The 17,451-nt window shown below is 39.8% G+C and overlaps 1 protein-coding gene across 4 annotated transcripts in view; it reads left to right on the top strand.

Annotated features, from left to right (window-relative positions):
* Positions 1-17,451, top strand: part of FAM13B (family with sequence similarity 13 member B) — a 75,142-nt gene that overhangs the window by 47,949 nt on the left and 9,742 nt on the right. For 2 of the 4 annotated variants that reach the window (XM_084839019.1, XM_084839018.1), the window contains 6 exons: positions 1,382-1,529; positions 4,487-4,552; positions 6,160-6,367; positions 15,628-15,760; positions 16,820-16,901; positions 17,128-17,357. In XM_084839019.1, the coding sequence (XP_084695145.1) occupies positions 1,382-1,529; positions 4,487-4,552; positions 6,160-6,367; positions 15,628-15,760; positions 16,820-16,901; positions 17,128-17,357 (867 nt within the window). The remainder of the gene's footprint in view (positions 1-1,381; positions 1,530-4,486; positions 4,553-6,159; positions 6,368-15,627; positions 15,761-16,819; positions 16,902-17,127; positions 17,358-17,451) is intronic. The other 2 variants (XM_084839021.1, XM_084839020.1) reach the window with 1 other exon arrangement.

Genomic DNA, 17,451 nt, shown 5'->3' with positions numbered 1-17,451 from the left:
TCCATCCATAGTTCCTCAGGCACTCTGTCTATCAGGTCTAATCCCTTAAATGTATTTGTCACCTCCACTGTATATTCATAAGGGATATGATTTAGGTCATACCTGTATGGTTTAGCGGTTTTCCCTACGTTCTTCAATTTAAGCTGAAATTTTGCAAGAAGCAGCTCATGATCTGAGCCACAGTCAGCTCCAGGTCTTGTTTTTACTGACTGTATAGAGCTTCTCCATCTTTGGCTGCAAAGGACATCATCAATCTGATTTCGATAGGTGATGTCCATGTGTAGAGTCGCCTCTTGTGCTGTTGGAAAAGAGTGTTTGCTATGATCAGCGTGTTCTCTTGGCAAAACTTTATTAGCCTTTGTCCTGCTTCATTTTGTACACCAAGGCCATGCTTGCATGTTATCCCGGTGATTCTTGACTTCCTACTTTAGCATTCCAGTCCCCTATGATGAAGAGGATGTCTTTTTTGGTGTTAGTTCTAGAAGGTGTTGTAGGTCTTCATAGAACCAATCAACCTCAGCTTCTTCAGCCTCAGTGGTTGGGGCATAGACTTGAATGACTGTGATGTTGAATGGTTTGCCTTGGATTCGTACCGAGATCATTCTATCGTTTTTAAGATTGTACCCCAGTACTGCTTTTCCTACCCTTTTATTGCCTATGAGTGCTACTCCATTTCTTCTAAGGGATTCTTGTCCACAGTAGTACATATGATGGTCACCTGAATTAAATTCACCCATGCTTGTCCATTTTAGTTTGCTGATTTCCAAGATGTCGATGTTCAATCTTGCCATCTCATGTTTGACCACCTCCAGCTTACCTTGATTCATTGATCTGACATTCCAGGTTACTAAACAATATTGTTCTTTACAGCATTGGACTTTCTTTTCACCACCAGACGCATCCACAGCTGAGTGTCATTTTGGCTTTGGCCCAGCCGCTTCACTCTTTCTGATGCTACTTGGAAATTCCCTCTGCTCTTCCCCAGTAGTATATTGGACACCTTCCGACCTGAGGGGTTCATCTAATGGCATCATATCTTTTAGCCTTGTGATACATTCCATGGGGTTTTCTTGGCAAGAATCCTGGAGTGGGTTGCCATTTCCTTCTCCAGTGGACCACATTTTGTCAGAACTCTCCACCATGACCTGTCCATCTTGGGTGGTCCTGCACGGCATAGCTTATGGCTTCACTGAGTTATGCAAGCCCCTTCACTACAACAAGGCAGTGGTCCATGAAGGGGAGTGTTTGCTTGTAGTTCACATTAACTTTACAGATAGGGTAGCATACTGAAGTTAAAGTGCAGACTAAAAAGTATGCTGTGGACTGAAATTTGTTGACTTCAATGCAGAGTGATTAAGATAACTTTGTTACTTATTTACAGGGCTTTGTTAGCAAGGTTTGTGATCGAAATGTTAAAAATGAATCGGAAGAACTGAAAAACAGAAATAACAATGCTCCCGAAGCAACATTGTGTGTCCCTGTGCCACATCTGGATTTGAAGAATGTCAGTGGTGGTGACAAATTGGAAGGTAATTCTGAGTCCCTTGATACATTTGAAGAAGTTAATAAATCTGAAGATTCAAAATACATGCCCTTCAGAAGTTTGCATTTGTTTATCTTTAATTTTGGTTTATCTCCTACCACTTTGAGATACGGGCTAGCATAGAGCTGTTTGAAATGTGTGATGGGGAAATAGATGTCTAGAACAATGAAAGTTACATTTTGGGGGGCTTGAGACTTTCAGATTTGCCATGAAAATGAAGCAGTCACCATTTATCTGGGAAAAAAAGAAAACCCAACGTTTGATCAAGCCTAAAGAAAATGATCAGATCCTAGTATTATTCCTATACAAAACATTATGGCTTTCAGTGTTTGTGAGTGAGTCCTATTTTTAGAACTTCTGTATACACTAAGGCTTCCATACTTTTGCTTTGCATAATGAATGTTCTGCAACCATCTAGCGAGCCCATTCCCCACCTTTGAGCTGCAGAGGTTGGCAGGGACAATCATGGTAATTGTGTGGTGATCCTTTCCTCTCTCCCCAGCTCCAGGATTAGGACAAAGAGTGGGGATTCTCTGACCACACAAGGCCAAACCAGCAAGTCCCACACCATTAATTCCTGCTCTGCAGAAGGAAAGGATTGACCAAGCAACAGCCAAAACAATATACTCCTTGCGTTCGTATACTGTGGCAAGGCAGGTTCAGGGCTTTCTTCCCACTGTGCAGCTGTGGAACCCAGACATTGGCCATACTGCCATAATCCCTATCCCCTCTTTCCTACAGGAAAGGTGCATCTCAGCCACATAACAGCCATATGAGCAAGGGCTTGGCAACCACCATTTTTAACTTGGCTGCCAAGGTCAGCCAAAAATGGTGGCATCTGGTATAAATTGGCATATACATTTGTTAATGTATACTTGCAAGAAAAGTACTTTCACTTCATAACTAAAAAAATGGAAATTCATAATCCAGCTAACCTCAACATTAATATCCATCTTTGGTGCCTTAATTCAGGTCTGTTTCATAAGTTATGATTTAAAAATAATGGTGGTGTTCTGTGTGGTATGTATTCAGGGTATTCTTTTTATCCTGATATAATGGCAAAAACAAGGATTCTTCTAATTTCTCTTAGAGAGCAAACAGGTATAATTGTACACTAGGGACACAAAAGACATCAAAGTATACTTTGTCTTCCATTATTATGTTTTGAATAATGAAATGTGAAGTATGGTAGTCATAGGTATGTATACTTGAATAAAATACACTCTCCCAGTAATTCATGTATGCTGTTGCACAATGTTAAGCATGTAATGGCCCAGTTCAGAAATAACACTAAACCATAGTTCGCTATGAGAATGAATCTGCAAGAAGCCTCAGGCCCTTGCATTTATTCCCTTGTACTTCTTGGTTTTCAGCAAACTATGTTGTTTGCCCTTGCATCCAGACTGGCAAACTATGATTTGCATTTGTCTGCAAATTAGCACAAGGACAAGCCATAGTTTGCTGGTTTGGGTGTAAGGGCAAACTGTAGTTCTTTGGTTGGTGGGAGTGGGGATAACGTAATACTCCGAGGTTTCCATCCCAGCAACCCAGAATGCACTTTCATGGTAAGTATCTAATGTTCTGTTTGCTGAAAATCAGGATGTAATTGCTTTGAGCTTGAGGGAAGGTAGGTTAGGTTAGGTTAGGTTAGGTTAGGTTAGGTTAGCTAGATCTATCTATCTATCTATCTATCTATCTATCTATCTATCTATCTATCTATCTATCTATCTGTGCCCTGCCTTTTAACCAAAAAATGGCACTTAAGTTGGCTTACAGGTATAGTTAAAATTGATTAAAGCAATTCATTAAAATACAATAAAAACATAATTAAAGAATGATAAAAAAAACCCAGCACCCAAGAAAAGGAGCACATGAACTTGAGCCTTCTTTGTAGTACCAAACCCATGAAGCTGAGCCAGTATCTTAAGTAGCAATAATAACTTTGATTTGGACTCAATTCCCAAATAGGTAGTAGCTTCCATTCTAAATTTCTTCTGAGCTCAAGAAGAGATATAACTTCTTCCCATATATTTACTTTAAAAATGTTGGCTGTTTAGATGATAGGACTGTTAGCTTTTAGAGAAAAGGTTATGACAAGTAATGCCTCTTGCTCTATACTCTAGGACCAGGATCCAGAGAGGTACAGTGGGTTTGGGGGAGCAATTAAATTTTTTTCCTCTTCTGGCACCTAATGGAGTCCTGCTCCAGAAGATTCCCTGACCTTGGGGTTGCTGGTGTGTGTGTATTAGGGACTGCTATTGGGGAAGGGCTGAAAGCCCCCGTGTGCTCTTAGAAAATTGTGTATGGCCCTTTGGATCCTGGACCAGGTCTGTGTAATCTGTTTTCTTGTTGAAATCGGTTTGAACTCTGTTATGCTAAGCTTTTTATGTTAGACTAGTTGGATTTCCTGTGTAAGTGTGTGGGATTCAGGTGCAGTTCACTGATTTGCAGAGCCAGGCTTATTTAGTGTCTTGTGATCAAAATCTGCTTTGACCAGTATTTATATTAATGCTTATCATTCTAGTCGAAACAAATGCATGTGTTGTGTGCACAAATAATTTAATCCTTAGTGCTATGAATTTTCATGGCATTTTGGATTCCTATTACCTTTAAACAAATGTGAGCAAAATCTGTCTTATGTGTAAATCCTCTTTTGTTTAAAATGTGTTTTGCTAAAACATGAAAAAGCATGTGGCTTTTTTGTTTGTAACCTCTGATCCAACACTTCTGGAAAGGCTTTGAATTAACAATGGGCCTAATAGTGACTGGTGCTGGGCATGTTTCAACTACCCCACATCATTGGAAATTGAGTACTCGCAGCTGGCCCAGAGTCAGTTGGAAGACTTTCCTTGTGATGCTGTACTTCCTACGTGTTATGTATGGTTTGTTCTAATTGTGCGATGTGTTCACTTCAGTATTTTTTGCCATTTTTTCATTTATTAGCGCCATGCCCTATCACTTTTCCCCTCATTGATTTCAAAACAATGCATCTACAGAGAGATGGGGAGGGTAAGTATGGTTCGCCATACATTTAGTTATCTGCCTTTTTCATGGTTTATGGTTGCTTTCAAATCACCCCTTTACCTGCTGCCTTCTGAAGGGCCATAACTTACTGGTAGTGCATATACTTTGCATGCAGAAGGTTCCTAGTTCAAATCTGGGCATGTCCAGTTAAAGGATCCCGCCAAGCAGGGCTGGGAAAGACTTCTGTCTGAGACCTTGGAGAGTTGCTGCCCGTCAGAGTAGATAGTACTCTGCTAGATGGACTAATGATCTGATTCTGTGTAGGGCAGCTTCATATGTTCACACCATGGGAACATGCTTGTCTGTCTCTTTAAACCCAACGTAGTGTACTTTAAGCAAGTGATTCCTCAAAGGTATTTTTGTACTCGGTGGGAAGCAGGTATAAGTGGGTCAATCAACATTTTGTTGTGTTGTCATTCTGTATACTTTGTCTAGCTTTTAAATATATGATTTGCACTGGAATTTAAAATATAGTAAGTCTGTGGCCCTATTTATCTGGATAGCGGCTAAAAGACAAATTAAAAAGTCCCATATATATATATGCATTTTAAGGGATATTAAGAATTTTCTTTCTTGGAATCCCTTACTTAACCTTTCCATCTTTTTAGAACAATCAAAAATCATTTTATGAAACATGCATTTGAGCAAATTATTTTTTTACTTCTGATTTGAAATTTTGTTCAGTTCTTGATTTCTTTGAAAAGAATTATGCTCCTTCAGCATCACTCTAGAGTGAGCTATTCCTGTATATCAAGGATGGAGAACATGTGGCCCTCCAAATGTTGTTTGACTGTAACTCCCCTCACCTCTCACCATTGACTATATTGGCTAGGTCTAATGAGAGTTGTAGTTCACCAGCTTCTAGGGTGCCATACTTTCCCCATCCCTGCTATATACCAACACATGGAGGAGGTCAGAACTCTTTATATATTACAGCAGGGGTGGGCAGAAACTAGATCACCAAATGTTTTGGACTTCAGCTCCCAATATTCCTGACCGTTGGTCATGCTGGCAGGGATCTGAAGTCCCAAACATCTGGAGATCTACCTTCTGCCCACCCCTTGCTATAGCATCAACATTGGTTCTTTTTTCTTTTCTAAGAGTTGGTAAGATACATTTCATTATTTAAAATCTTCATGCAGATGGATCAATGCAATTAACTATTTAATTAACTATCAATGCACTTGAACTATTTCAGTGTGCCATCTATTGCTTTTTAAGTAAGGTATCTGTAGTCATGTAGTTTAAACATATCCACTGCCTTTGTTCTAGAACTTTAACAAAATGCACGCTGTACATAATTTAGTGTGCAAAATTTGTACAGCTTTATAAAGTAATGCATGTTGATTATTCAATAAAATGCGCAAGTGGTATACACTCACTAGATTGTTGTATATGTATTTTGAGTGTATTGGGCTATTTATTTATTTTTGTTTGCTTTGACATGTAGCTTTCCAGTGCATTTCACAATTCATTTTGTTTATAATGTTCACTATTATAATATACAAGTCTAAGTATTGGATGCACACTTGCTTTTCTTTGTGATCTTCTAATATCCCAGTGCCATTTGTTTTCTATTTCTTTTTTTGTAGAGCCATTTCCTGCTTTTAAATCTTGGCAGGAAGACAGTGAATCTGGAGAAGCTCAGCTTTCTCCACAAGCTGGAAGAATGAATCATCCTCTGGAAGAGGACATTCATCCCATATTGTCACATCGGAGTTTGGATTTTGGGCAAAGCCAGCGTTTCCTGCATGATCCAGACAAAATAGATTCTTCATCTAAAGCACTTTCTTTTGTTAGGTAGGTAGTTAATGTAGTTCACAAGTAAGCTACATGAAATAATTTTTTTCTATCTCATGTATTAGGATCCAGAATTCTTCATCTGTGTGTAAACCAAAATTGTGGGTGCCATGATATGGCTATAGGCTGATCATATACTTCTCTCCAATGAAATTGCTTTGTAAAATCCTTCTTGTTCCATTTTGCCTATCTGAAAAACCACTATGTTAAATGAAGGAGAAAATGCATACGGGGTTCAGCTTAGGAGGATTTGCCTTACCATGAGAACAGCTTTTGCAGTTTCAGGGTCTGAAGTTTGTAGTAAGTTTCTGTTGTTTAGGAAAGGTGCTTTGGAGTAAAAGCTGAGCATGTTGGCACTTTTGTGTACCTAGTCTGGAAATTCAACAGTTCTTGAACTACCTGGCCATTCTTGTGTACTGTAAGTCTACTTGTAGACACATTCTCCCTAACCTCTTTCCAGCTAAGGCAAATGTAAAACAAATGAGAAGTGCAAGTGTACAGAGAGGCATTCCAGGGTATATGGCACCTGTGCCTGTGAAAGGTCAAAAGTTGTAGCATTTTAATACTGGCGGGGCTTCCTTCACACTGAGTTCTAGCACATTGTAGTTCTTATAACTTGTTATACAGGAATCTTTTTCTGGTTATGAGGATTTTTAAAATATATGGAAATGACCCACAATTATCACTACAAAGTTGGTTCAGATTTTTCTGAAATGGAGGAACAATGTCTGTGTGGAAAGTGTACTCAGTCAAGCTTCAAGCTTCTTGTGGGCCTGTACCAGCTTCTTGCCACAAGTGTTGGCCATAATGGACTGTGGGGATAGTTTAAACTTGCTATAATTCTGCAACTGACTTTAGTGTCCTTAAACAGGTTTATAGCTGCAAAAAGCCTAAGTTTGAGCTTCGGAAACAAAGGAAGCACTGACTCTTTCCAACATATCTCAGTAGTCCGTCCCCCTCTGCCCAAGTTTTAGTTGAAGAGTTTATCATTCTCTAACTCTCATTTGCCTGTATTGTTGTGTATTTCACTATCATTTTCACACTGCTTCTCAAATACCATATGTAAGAAAGAGCTGTCTAGCTGTCAGGCTTGTAGTACCTCGGTGTTAACAGCAATAGGATCCTTCAGCTTTAATTAAAGCAGAAATTAGCTGTTCTTGCCCCAGAATGCTAGAGGTCAAAGATAATCTTTGGAAAACTGGCTATGTCCATTTGTTTCTCTTTGTGGTTTCTTTACAGCATGGGTGGGCAACTTCTGGCTTTCCAGATGTTTTGGCCTACAACCCTCACAGCCCTAGCCAACAGTGTTGAGGGATGATGGGAGGTGTAGGCCAAAACATGCGAAGGGCCACAAGTTACTCACCCCTGCTTTACAGGTATATTCATGGCTTCTGTGCTTGGGCAGAGTAAATGTCAGGAGCTTCTGTATCTCAAGCCAGGAAGCTGTCACTCATGTCCTGCTACTTCAGAATAAAGTTGTGTCCTATGAGCATGCCTGGAGGGGTGGGAAGAACACCTTCCTGCTCAGTCTGACTGCTGCAAGAGTGGCATAATGGGAATTCTGCCTGAGGAATTTTCCTCAGTGAGTTCTTTCAGTTTTATTTCTTTCCTGTTGTTGGGAAGTCTTTACATTTTAGTTCTCCTGTGCATGCCTATAGCACAGTGGTTCGCTTTGAAGTGGGAGGAAACTATTTATTTTATTTATTAAATTTATTAATCGCCCACCCAGCCACTACATATAGCCATGACCATTTTTTCATTTATCTGGGAGAAGAGCTGACTGCTGCACTCACTACCAGAAGTTTACAGAACCAGCCTCAAGAAACTGCTCTTCTTAGTTTCTGAGATGTCACTTAGTGATGCTTATGCTGTGTCTCTACTTCTGTGCTGCCTGCTTCTGACCCTGGTGCCAGGCTGGCTTCTGAAAGCTTGGTTATGAGTGTGTGCCCTGTATGCAGCATTGGTTTCTGAAGCCCCACTCTCAAAAACACTTGTTTCTAAACTACCTGAAGACTGAGATTTTCAAGCCTATCTGGACAAGCTACCATTTTCCCAGGAGCCAAAACAGAAGCAGCAAGAGGACAACCTAACATATCTGCTTGCACCCCTTTTGCTGGTTTCAGTGACTCAAGCTATGCCAGTTTTTCCAGCATTAACAAAATACTCAGGTCTGTCATCTATGTTACCTGTCTCTGCTAGTACCACTAATTTCATTTCTACCTCAGGGTATGATGCTGAAGCTGTGTACCAGACATCACCTGAACTGGTATAAAATAGGTTACAACTTCTTAATCTACCCAGAATACTACCCCCTGATCACAGCATGTCTCAAGATGTCCACATTTGTGAATTCCTTTTCCAGAGGAGCAATTTAAGATGTATCTTCTTTCACCCCCATAATGTATACGGTCTTTGGCTGCACAAAGTCTTGATTCATCCCATAGCTGTGTAGACATCAAATCAGTCCTTGGCACATTTGGAATGGTCATCATGTTGATCTTGAGATCATCACAAATAATGGAATGACTGGATGACATTTTTCTTCTCCAACTACTAATGAATTCGATTCAGTGACCTGGTTCGCATGACACACTGGGCACAATGGAGGTTGTTTAACCCATGATGAGCTGTGGTGTGTGCCAGGCGACATTTGAATATGCAAGCCGTGATGGGGGTAATCAGGGAGTTGTTGTGTCATGTGAACTACATGAGGTTAAATAACCCTCGCATAACCCTTGGTTTGTAATATACTTATGCGAGGGTTGTTTAACAACCCCTGATGAGCCCAATGTTTCATGAAAACTGAGCCAATGATATCCTGCTATTATCTGCTGCAATGCTTACAATCCTCATTGTAATAGGTACTTTTTCTTCGACTAGGCAGCAGGATCACCCCACCGCGTTCACTACTACTCTGTGAGGAATCCCTTTCCATGGTTTAGAACAGGGCTGGGCAACTTGTGGCCCTGCAGATGTATTGGCCGGCAAGGGATGATGGGAGTTGTGGGCCAAAACATCTGGAGGACCATAAATTGCCCATCCCTGCTTTAGGAGATGTTTTCAGTGTAAACAGCCTACCTACTTTTTCAGCTTGCCATGGACAACTTTGCTAGCAGATATTGCACGCACAAAGGGACACCATGCCGTTCTGTCTTGCATTGCATATATTATCTAAAACACAGGATTAGCCCAGTTGCAGCCAGTGATGTATATAGTTTATTAATTCTATGTATTCATTTTATGTTTTTATTATTGTATACACCACTTTGAAATCTGTAGATGTAAGCAACTTATAAATACTTCTGAATAAATAAATAGATTATAGTGAAGCCACTGTGATCTCAGTGGAAGAGTGTTAAACTCTTTGAAATCTACTAAGCTCTGTTTAGATGAGTGGATAGCCTAGGCATATCATGCAGTTTTTTGGGTGTGCTAAAAATTAGTATGACAACAATTTTCAGTGCCATTGTTTTTTTCTTAAATTTAAAGAAACAACATGATGTTGTCTCTACATTTTTACAAGTATTCCAGTAGTGATTTCTACAAAGGTTTGAATTTGTTTGTATATAACATTTAAGCCCATTACATTACTTTATTTAATTTTCTTTCTAATCAAATATTTCAGTTCAAATAATTATGGCTATTGGAATATAAAATTAACATTGGGTACTTTTTAGTTTTGTTTAGTAAAAATGTCATATATATATATATATATATATATATGTGCTAAATCAGATCACACTGTATTTAGGCATTGAAGAAAAGTTCCAATTCAAAACTTTCTAGAAAGCACATCACTGGTTGCAGCTGATTTAGTGGAATAAGAGGAGAGACCCTCTTATGGATCAGTAACTGGTTAACGAACAGAAAGTAGAGAGTAGGAATAAATGGTAAATTCTCCCAAGGGAGGGATGTAAATACCGGGGTCCCACAAGGATCAGTATTAGGACCAGTGCTTTTCAGCCTGTTCATAAGTGATCTGAATTAAGAGTGAGCAGTGAAGTGGCCAAGTTTGCTGATGACACCAAATTATTTAGGGTGGTTAAAACAAAAAGGGATTGTAGGGAGCTCCAAAAGGATCTCTTCAAACGAGAGAATGGACATCTAAATGGAAAATGCAAGGGTAAAATGATCTATGCTGGAGCAAACAATCCCAACTTTAAGTATAACCTGATAGGATTTGAGCTAGCGGTGAAAGAGATTTTGGGGTTGTGGTGGACAGCTTGATGAAAACTGCAGCTGCTGTAAAAAAAGAGAAGAAGAAACCCGCAAATTCCATGTTAGGCAAGGGAAACAATGCTGCATCAGTTGTTTCCCTTGATCCCACACGTGCCAGTTGTGCCATCGGCATTATCCAAATTCACTGCACTGCAGGTTGCTGTGTCATCTGAACCCAGCACGCTGTGTGGGCATGGTGAGTTTTTGCCCACCTTGCAACCTTTACTGCAAGCCATGGGCTATAGGGTTGGAGAAAAGGCATTACGCTCATGCCGAGTTCGGACAACACGGCAACCCGCGATACGTCACGGGTAATTAGGGTAATCCCAGTCGTGCAACCGGCACACGCAGGAGCCAGGGAAACAGCTGATGCTGTGTTGTTTCCCCTGCTGATTGTCTGAACCCGGCCTATGCAGTTCTGGTCACCGCACCTAAAACAAGGTACTGTAGAGCTGGAAAAAAAATGCAGAAAAGGGGCTGGAACAACTCCCCTATGAGGGAAGGTTACAACAACTGGGATTGTTTAGCTTGGAAAAAAGGCAAGTAAGGGGGGACGTGATAGAGGTATACAAAATTATGCATGGTGTGGAGAATGTGGATAGGGAGACATCTTTCTCCCTCTTTCATAATACTAGAACCCAAGGTCATTCTATGAAACTGACTGGTGGGAGATTCAGAACAGATAAAAGGAAGGACTTCTTCACACAGCGCATAGTTAAACTATGAAATTCACTACCACAACTTGCCCATCAGTTTGGATGGCTTTAAAAGCAGGTTTGACAAATTCCTAGAGGAAAAGGTTATCAGTGGCTACTAGTCCTGATGGCTATATGCTCTAGTATAAGAGGCAGGAGGGTATACCAGTTGCTGGGGAATATGGGCAGGAGGATGCTGTTGCACTCATGTCTTGCCTGTGAGTCTCCCATTGACAGCTTATTGGCCACTTGTGTGAACAGAATGCTGGACTGGATGGACCTTTGGATGGACCCAGCATGACTCTTCTTATGTTCTTAACTCCCTTGTGAAACATATTAAGAATAGCTCTAGATGATTGATCTATGAGCCTTTAGGCCCCATTTTAAACCTTTTGTGTCATCCTCCCATCAACTTCTTTGGTATTTTGAGAACTCAAGGATTTTGGAGTGTTTGCAGCAGAGCAGTTGTAAACTATCCTTTTTCTGTTTCAGTGTTGCCTTTGTGGTAGCCATAATCTTAACTAGGAGCTACTATGCTGTTCTGATTCTCCATATCAGCTGATTTACTGGGACAAGGTAGTCTCGAGCCCTGGCATCTCCTTCTTGCCCTGAGATTGCATTTGCCTTGCCCCTTAATCCAAACTTCATTCTTATGGTCTTTCCAGATCCAAAGAATGATGCAGAAAATACTCTTCATTTACACATGTCAGAGACGTTGAAGCCCTTTCTTCATAAAATAGTTTCATTCCACAAGAACTTTAACCTTTTTCTTTGCTATTGCAACCCTGACAGTAGGTCTCCTCTTGGCATCTGTCTCGCTGGATTGCCTCTACCATCAAGATATGCTATGAGTTAACAAACCAACCTCTTCCAGATGTGGTCAGGAGGCATTCCACTAGAGGCACAATTACCTCCTCTGCTTTCTACAGAGAGGTTCTTCTCCCCAAACTCTGCAGAGAAGCTATGTTGGACAGCCCTGTTAATTAAGCTCTGTGCCTTGGATGTCACAGTAAGGTTGAATGGTAGAACAGTTCTCAGTGGCCTTTTGGCTTGAGGTTACTGGCATTCTCTGCAGATGCTGGTTTGCTAGTCCCTCATATTTGTCTGCACAGAGACCATGAAGAAGAAAAACATGTTGCTTATCTATAACTGGTGCTCTTCAAGTGGCTATCTGTGCAGTCACGCAACTGCCCCCTTCCATACTGCAGGTGTCTCTTGTCTCTCCCTCTTGAGGGATGTTTGTTTGTGGCAGACATGGAAATACTAAGCAGAAAAGTGCTTGCTCCGTGTCCTTCAGGCACGCACACAAGACAAAACTTTCCCTCCAGAGTGGACTGATGAGGATACCAGCTTCCTGGCTTGAAGTTAGGACATTTCTGACAATTGTTCTGCATAAGGACAGAATCTTTGTGTAAGGATTCAGAGAACACCAGTTAGAGGTAAGTGACCTGTTTGTATCCATTATGTTACTTCATCCTATTATAGACCACAACCAGTCCAATTTCTTTGTCAGATCATACTTGTTCTTTTTAAACTCAAGATTCCAAAGATTTGGGTACATTTAGGTAGCCAGTTGTCATTCAGTATCTAATGGTTTGCATCCTCCAAGTGGCTATATTCAGAATAAGTGTGACTGAAAAGGTATGTAAGATTGTCTGAAGTGTAGCAGTTGGGCAGTCAAAATATTGTTGGATCCATTAGGACAATTTGCTTGTAGTAGATTCCCACCATTTGTTACAGGAAAGTATCAATATCTGTCTCCACTGAAATTGGCAGGAAAAACAAAAAGGACTAGTGGAACAAGGCATCACAAATTTATACACCCCCACCTTTATCAGCCTCTCACTCAAACGACTTACCTGGTCTTTTGTTTTGTACTAATAAGATAGCTTATTTGTGATGAACTTGTTGGTATTTACAAAGAAATTTCTCTGGAAAAAAGGCATACAGTTAGTGGATAACTTCCTTCATTTTATGATTGATGTACTAATATTTTGAGGGGAGAAAGGAAAGAAAACTTGAAAAGAAGGTACTGAAGATTGATAAATCAGGCTTCAAGACATGAAATGTTCCTTCCAGAATTGTCCTACACTTGTACTTGACTGCAACTGAATTCAGATTTAAGGAAGAGTGAGAATGTGATTCTCTCTAATGCACTTGGTAATTCTCAATACTTCATTGCCTTGCCTCCTTGGAAGCAATATGAGTGTTACCCCCCCGCCAAAAAAAGTTAGTTCTGCATAAACATTTCTTGATACCTGTTTGATATTTTAGTATTCATCTGCTACAGAGTAGTAAGAAGGAAGAGTGCACAAACAACTTCACATGCTATAAAACAGTTGAAAATAAAATAGTAGTACAGTCCCATCAGGATGGCCTTATCTGCAGTTCATACAACTACATATTTTGAAGGTTTTTTTAATCATAACTCTCACCCACCACCTCACTCTCACACATCTGAACTCAGATCAGTGTGGAAGCAACTACATTTGACGCAATTCCAAAACAGTTGTAATAACAAGGGGTGGGGGTGTCTAGCATCTACCATCATGCCATCCTAGGCACACTAGTTATTCTTTACCTTATAGCTGGGTTAAAATCCTTGGACCATGGATTCAGGACCAAGATAGGCTTGTCAATTGCCCATCTCTGCCTTAGACAGTAAGACATTTCAGTTTATGAACTTGAAAGATCTATGTAGGAATTCTACACTACAGAGAATTCCTGTTACGTTGAGTTGAGACTCACAATTACGTTTGAAAGCAGCCAGTGGATGAAACTTATTCAGTGCGTGCATCTTACTGTAATGCCAGTTCCAGTAAAGTCAAACAAAGGGCAGTGAATGCTCAATTCTGGAGAGAGAAATCCCGTTTTCAGAATACCCAGTAAGAAAATAGAGATGGCATATATTTAAAGGATAACTATTGCCATAGTTCTGAGATGGATAGTGTTTGTTTTAATAAGTTTTTGTTGATTATTTTCTTGCACTCCATTGTACCTCTCCCTATTTTTATGAGCTTCCTATGTCTTCATCTTTGTGTCTGCTTGTAGAATTGGAAATAGGAAAGTAGTACTGATTTTCTTTTGGCATCTTGATTAGCATATTATTCAAAGAGTAACATAGTCCAAAAAGAAACAAAATAGGAGTGAATTGTTGACAACACTGAGGTGAAAGTTATAACAAGATGAGACTGTTCCCCTTTCAGATATACAGAAATTAAGTTGAGAAGGGGATTCAGGAGTGAGGACCTCCTTACTGAGTGCTGACATCAAATTATCTCCATTTGTAATAAGAAAAATAAATGCAGCTAGAATCACAGAGGAAGTGGTGAAGGCAGGAATATTTTCTTGTCAGCTACCTTTTGAACTGTGGAATTGTTTTTAGATATATTGTGAATATGCAGTTTATAGAAAACTCAAACTTTGTGGCATTTGCTGATCTTAGAGTAACAGGAGAAGTCTAGAGAAACAGAATTAGCATAGCAAGACTGACACAGAATCTTTAGACTTCGTGTTTGCTTTCAGCTTGAACAGACTCCAAATCTTAAGAGAGCATTTCATATGTTCTTTAAAATGGGAAAGCTGTGTGCTGAAAGTCACATCTACAAGGAGGAAGGGAACACAGTACGTGGAGGAAAAGGCATGGGATAGCTGTGGAGCTATCTCAGGAACATTCTGCCCATGCTGCAGTTTGATTTCCAGTTCCATACATAAAATACAGCATTGACATCTTACAGGAGCTGTTAACCTTGAAATTGAATTGTTAGCTTTCAGTTGAAGCGAATTACATAAAAATACTATTGCGAATATAATAGTAGAAATGAATCTTGAAACTTTTGTTCCAATTATCGCTGCATTGTATACATTTTTTGTTTTAATGAGATTGACACGGTGTTAGAAAGAGAAAGGATGTATATTCTGCTGTTGCTTTTACACGTCAGATACTTTTTAAAGGTGTGGTGTGAAAGAGCTATGCTTTTTCCCATAGAGAAGGGTTTGCCAATGGTTTAATAGTTTTTTAGATGTTATGGTTTACAGCTTTTGGAAGAAATCAATCATCTTGTGGCAAGAGGAAGGGGTGGCTCTTATCAGTGACTCAAGCACTTGACTGACAGCTTTTTCACCTGCCATGTTCTCATCTGAGCAAAATACAACTTTATAGTGAGGATTAGTGACAATGTTGTGTGAGAGGAGAAGTTAACAGGTGAGACTATTTTTGTTCTGTTTGCTCCATGGGCTTTGTGATGGAAATGTACACCTGCTTGCTGTTGTTTGTTTTGTTTTGCCTGTTCTATAATACATGTATGAAGCATCTAAAATCTCCCCACCTTTTTTTTTTTAATTCAGAACTCGAAGAGCATCATTTAGTAGTTCTAAGGATGACAGAAAGGAAGAAAAGACTCCTTATCAACTAGTCAAAAAGTTGCAGAAAAAAATTAGGCAATTTGAGGAGCAATTTGAAAAAGACAAAAACTTCAAGGTAAACTATTTTATTATTGCACACTGCTATCTAGCTAGCATACCCAAAACATTTGATCTTCCAGCTGTTGCATTTTGTACTTTTTATCAGCCCATTCCATTCCCTACCCTAAACTTCTTAGAGGTTTTCTTCCTTACTGAATTAATACACAAGAATATATGTGGAATGCCTGCCAATCTGTGCTGTAGGCATCATCCTGGGAGGGGAGCTCACTGACCAGAAAGCAGGGTGAACTACTATCTCCTCTCCTTTTCACTTATTCTTTGGATGGGATTAAATTTCTGTTATTTCCCTGTGCTTATAATTCCTATTGATTGTCATGTTTTTGTGGCAGACAGTAGAATTGCATACTGCTTGGGCTGTTAGATGACATAAATTGGCAAATAAACATTTTCTTATTTGATGAAAAGGAAAGCCACAACCTTGAAGTTTACCTTGAAAAGCTAAATTATGCTATTGACTACATTAATTCTCCACTGGGGAATTAATTACTAATTAATTAAGCTTAGTGGAAGCTTAGTGCCTCCAGCAATACCACATAGGCCGCTCAACAAGATCAGCCTCAGATGGCCTTCTCTCTGTCCATCAGCCAGGACAGCTAGGCTGGTATTGACAAGGGAGGGGGCCTTCTCTGTGGTGGCCCCCACTCTGTGGAACTCCCTCCCTAGGGAACTCCGCCATGCCCCCTCTTTAATTAGCTTTTGCCACACGTTGAAAACTTGGTTGTTCAGGCAGGCATTTGGGGTGGGCTAGGGAAATTTTAGAAAATGATGTTTTAATGTGTGATTTTATTGTTTTTAAACTGTTTGTATTATTGTACATCACCCAGAGTGGCCGGGCAACTGGCCAGATGGGCGATTAAGAAATTTAATAAATAAATAATTTAATAAATAAAGGTTTGTGGCCAGTGAAGCTGCATGCTAGGCTGTATTACAAACCAAGGGCTAGTTTTTGCTGCTGTTGCTGATTTTGTCCAGCAAGGGGCATGGAAGCCTTTGTTTTCCAATGGCAAAGCCAGCCTTATTGAAGCATACTAATGTTATACATATCTCCTTGCAGCCCTCATATTCTGACATTGCAGCAAACCCAAAGGTTTTAAAGTGGATGACAGAGCTCACCAAATTGAAAAAGCAAATAAAAGGTAAGAGATTTGTGTTAATCTCAAACATATACAGTTTATGCATATTTCCGTAGCCTTCATTTGAGAGAAATAATATCTTAATCTTTCTGAAAACAAACGTGAATCATACCTCACTCATTATGCAAGAATGAGAATCCTCCTCATTTCTGTTTTGACTGAGGTAATGTAACAGTAATAATTGCAAAGTGGTTCTTTGTTTGGGTTTGGTAATTTTTCTGGAATATAGATGCAAAGCACAAACGCTCAGATGGAGAATTCATACCTCAGACACGCCCACGAAGTAACACTCTTCCAAAAAGCTTTGGCTCATCTCTGGATCATGAAGATGAAGAAAATGAAGATGATCTGCGGGTTGTGCAGAAAGAGAAAAAGCCTACCAAGGAGGCCACAGTTGAACTCATTTTTAAAAGGCTGAAGGAAAAACGAATTGAAAGATGCTTACCAGAAGATATAAAGGTAAGTATTGTTTGTACTGTTGTTCCTGAAGAAGAAATGGAAATACTCCTGTCAAGCTTATTTTATGACACTTCTAACTTTCCTAGTACAGCAT

Source organism: Heloderma suspectum, chromosome 2 (assembly GCF_057233095.1).
Source record: "Heloderma suspectum isolate Gila_16-S chromosome 2, 16-S_ref, whole genome shotgun sequence".
NCBI lineage: Eukaryota > Metazoa > Chordata > Lepidosauria > Squamata > Helodermatidae > Heloderma > Heloderma suspectum.
This window is presented reverse-complemented; position numbering and strand designations above follow the sequence as displayed.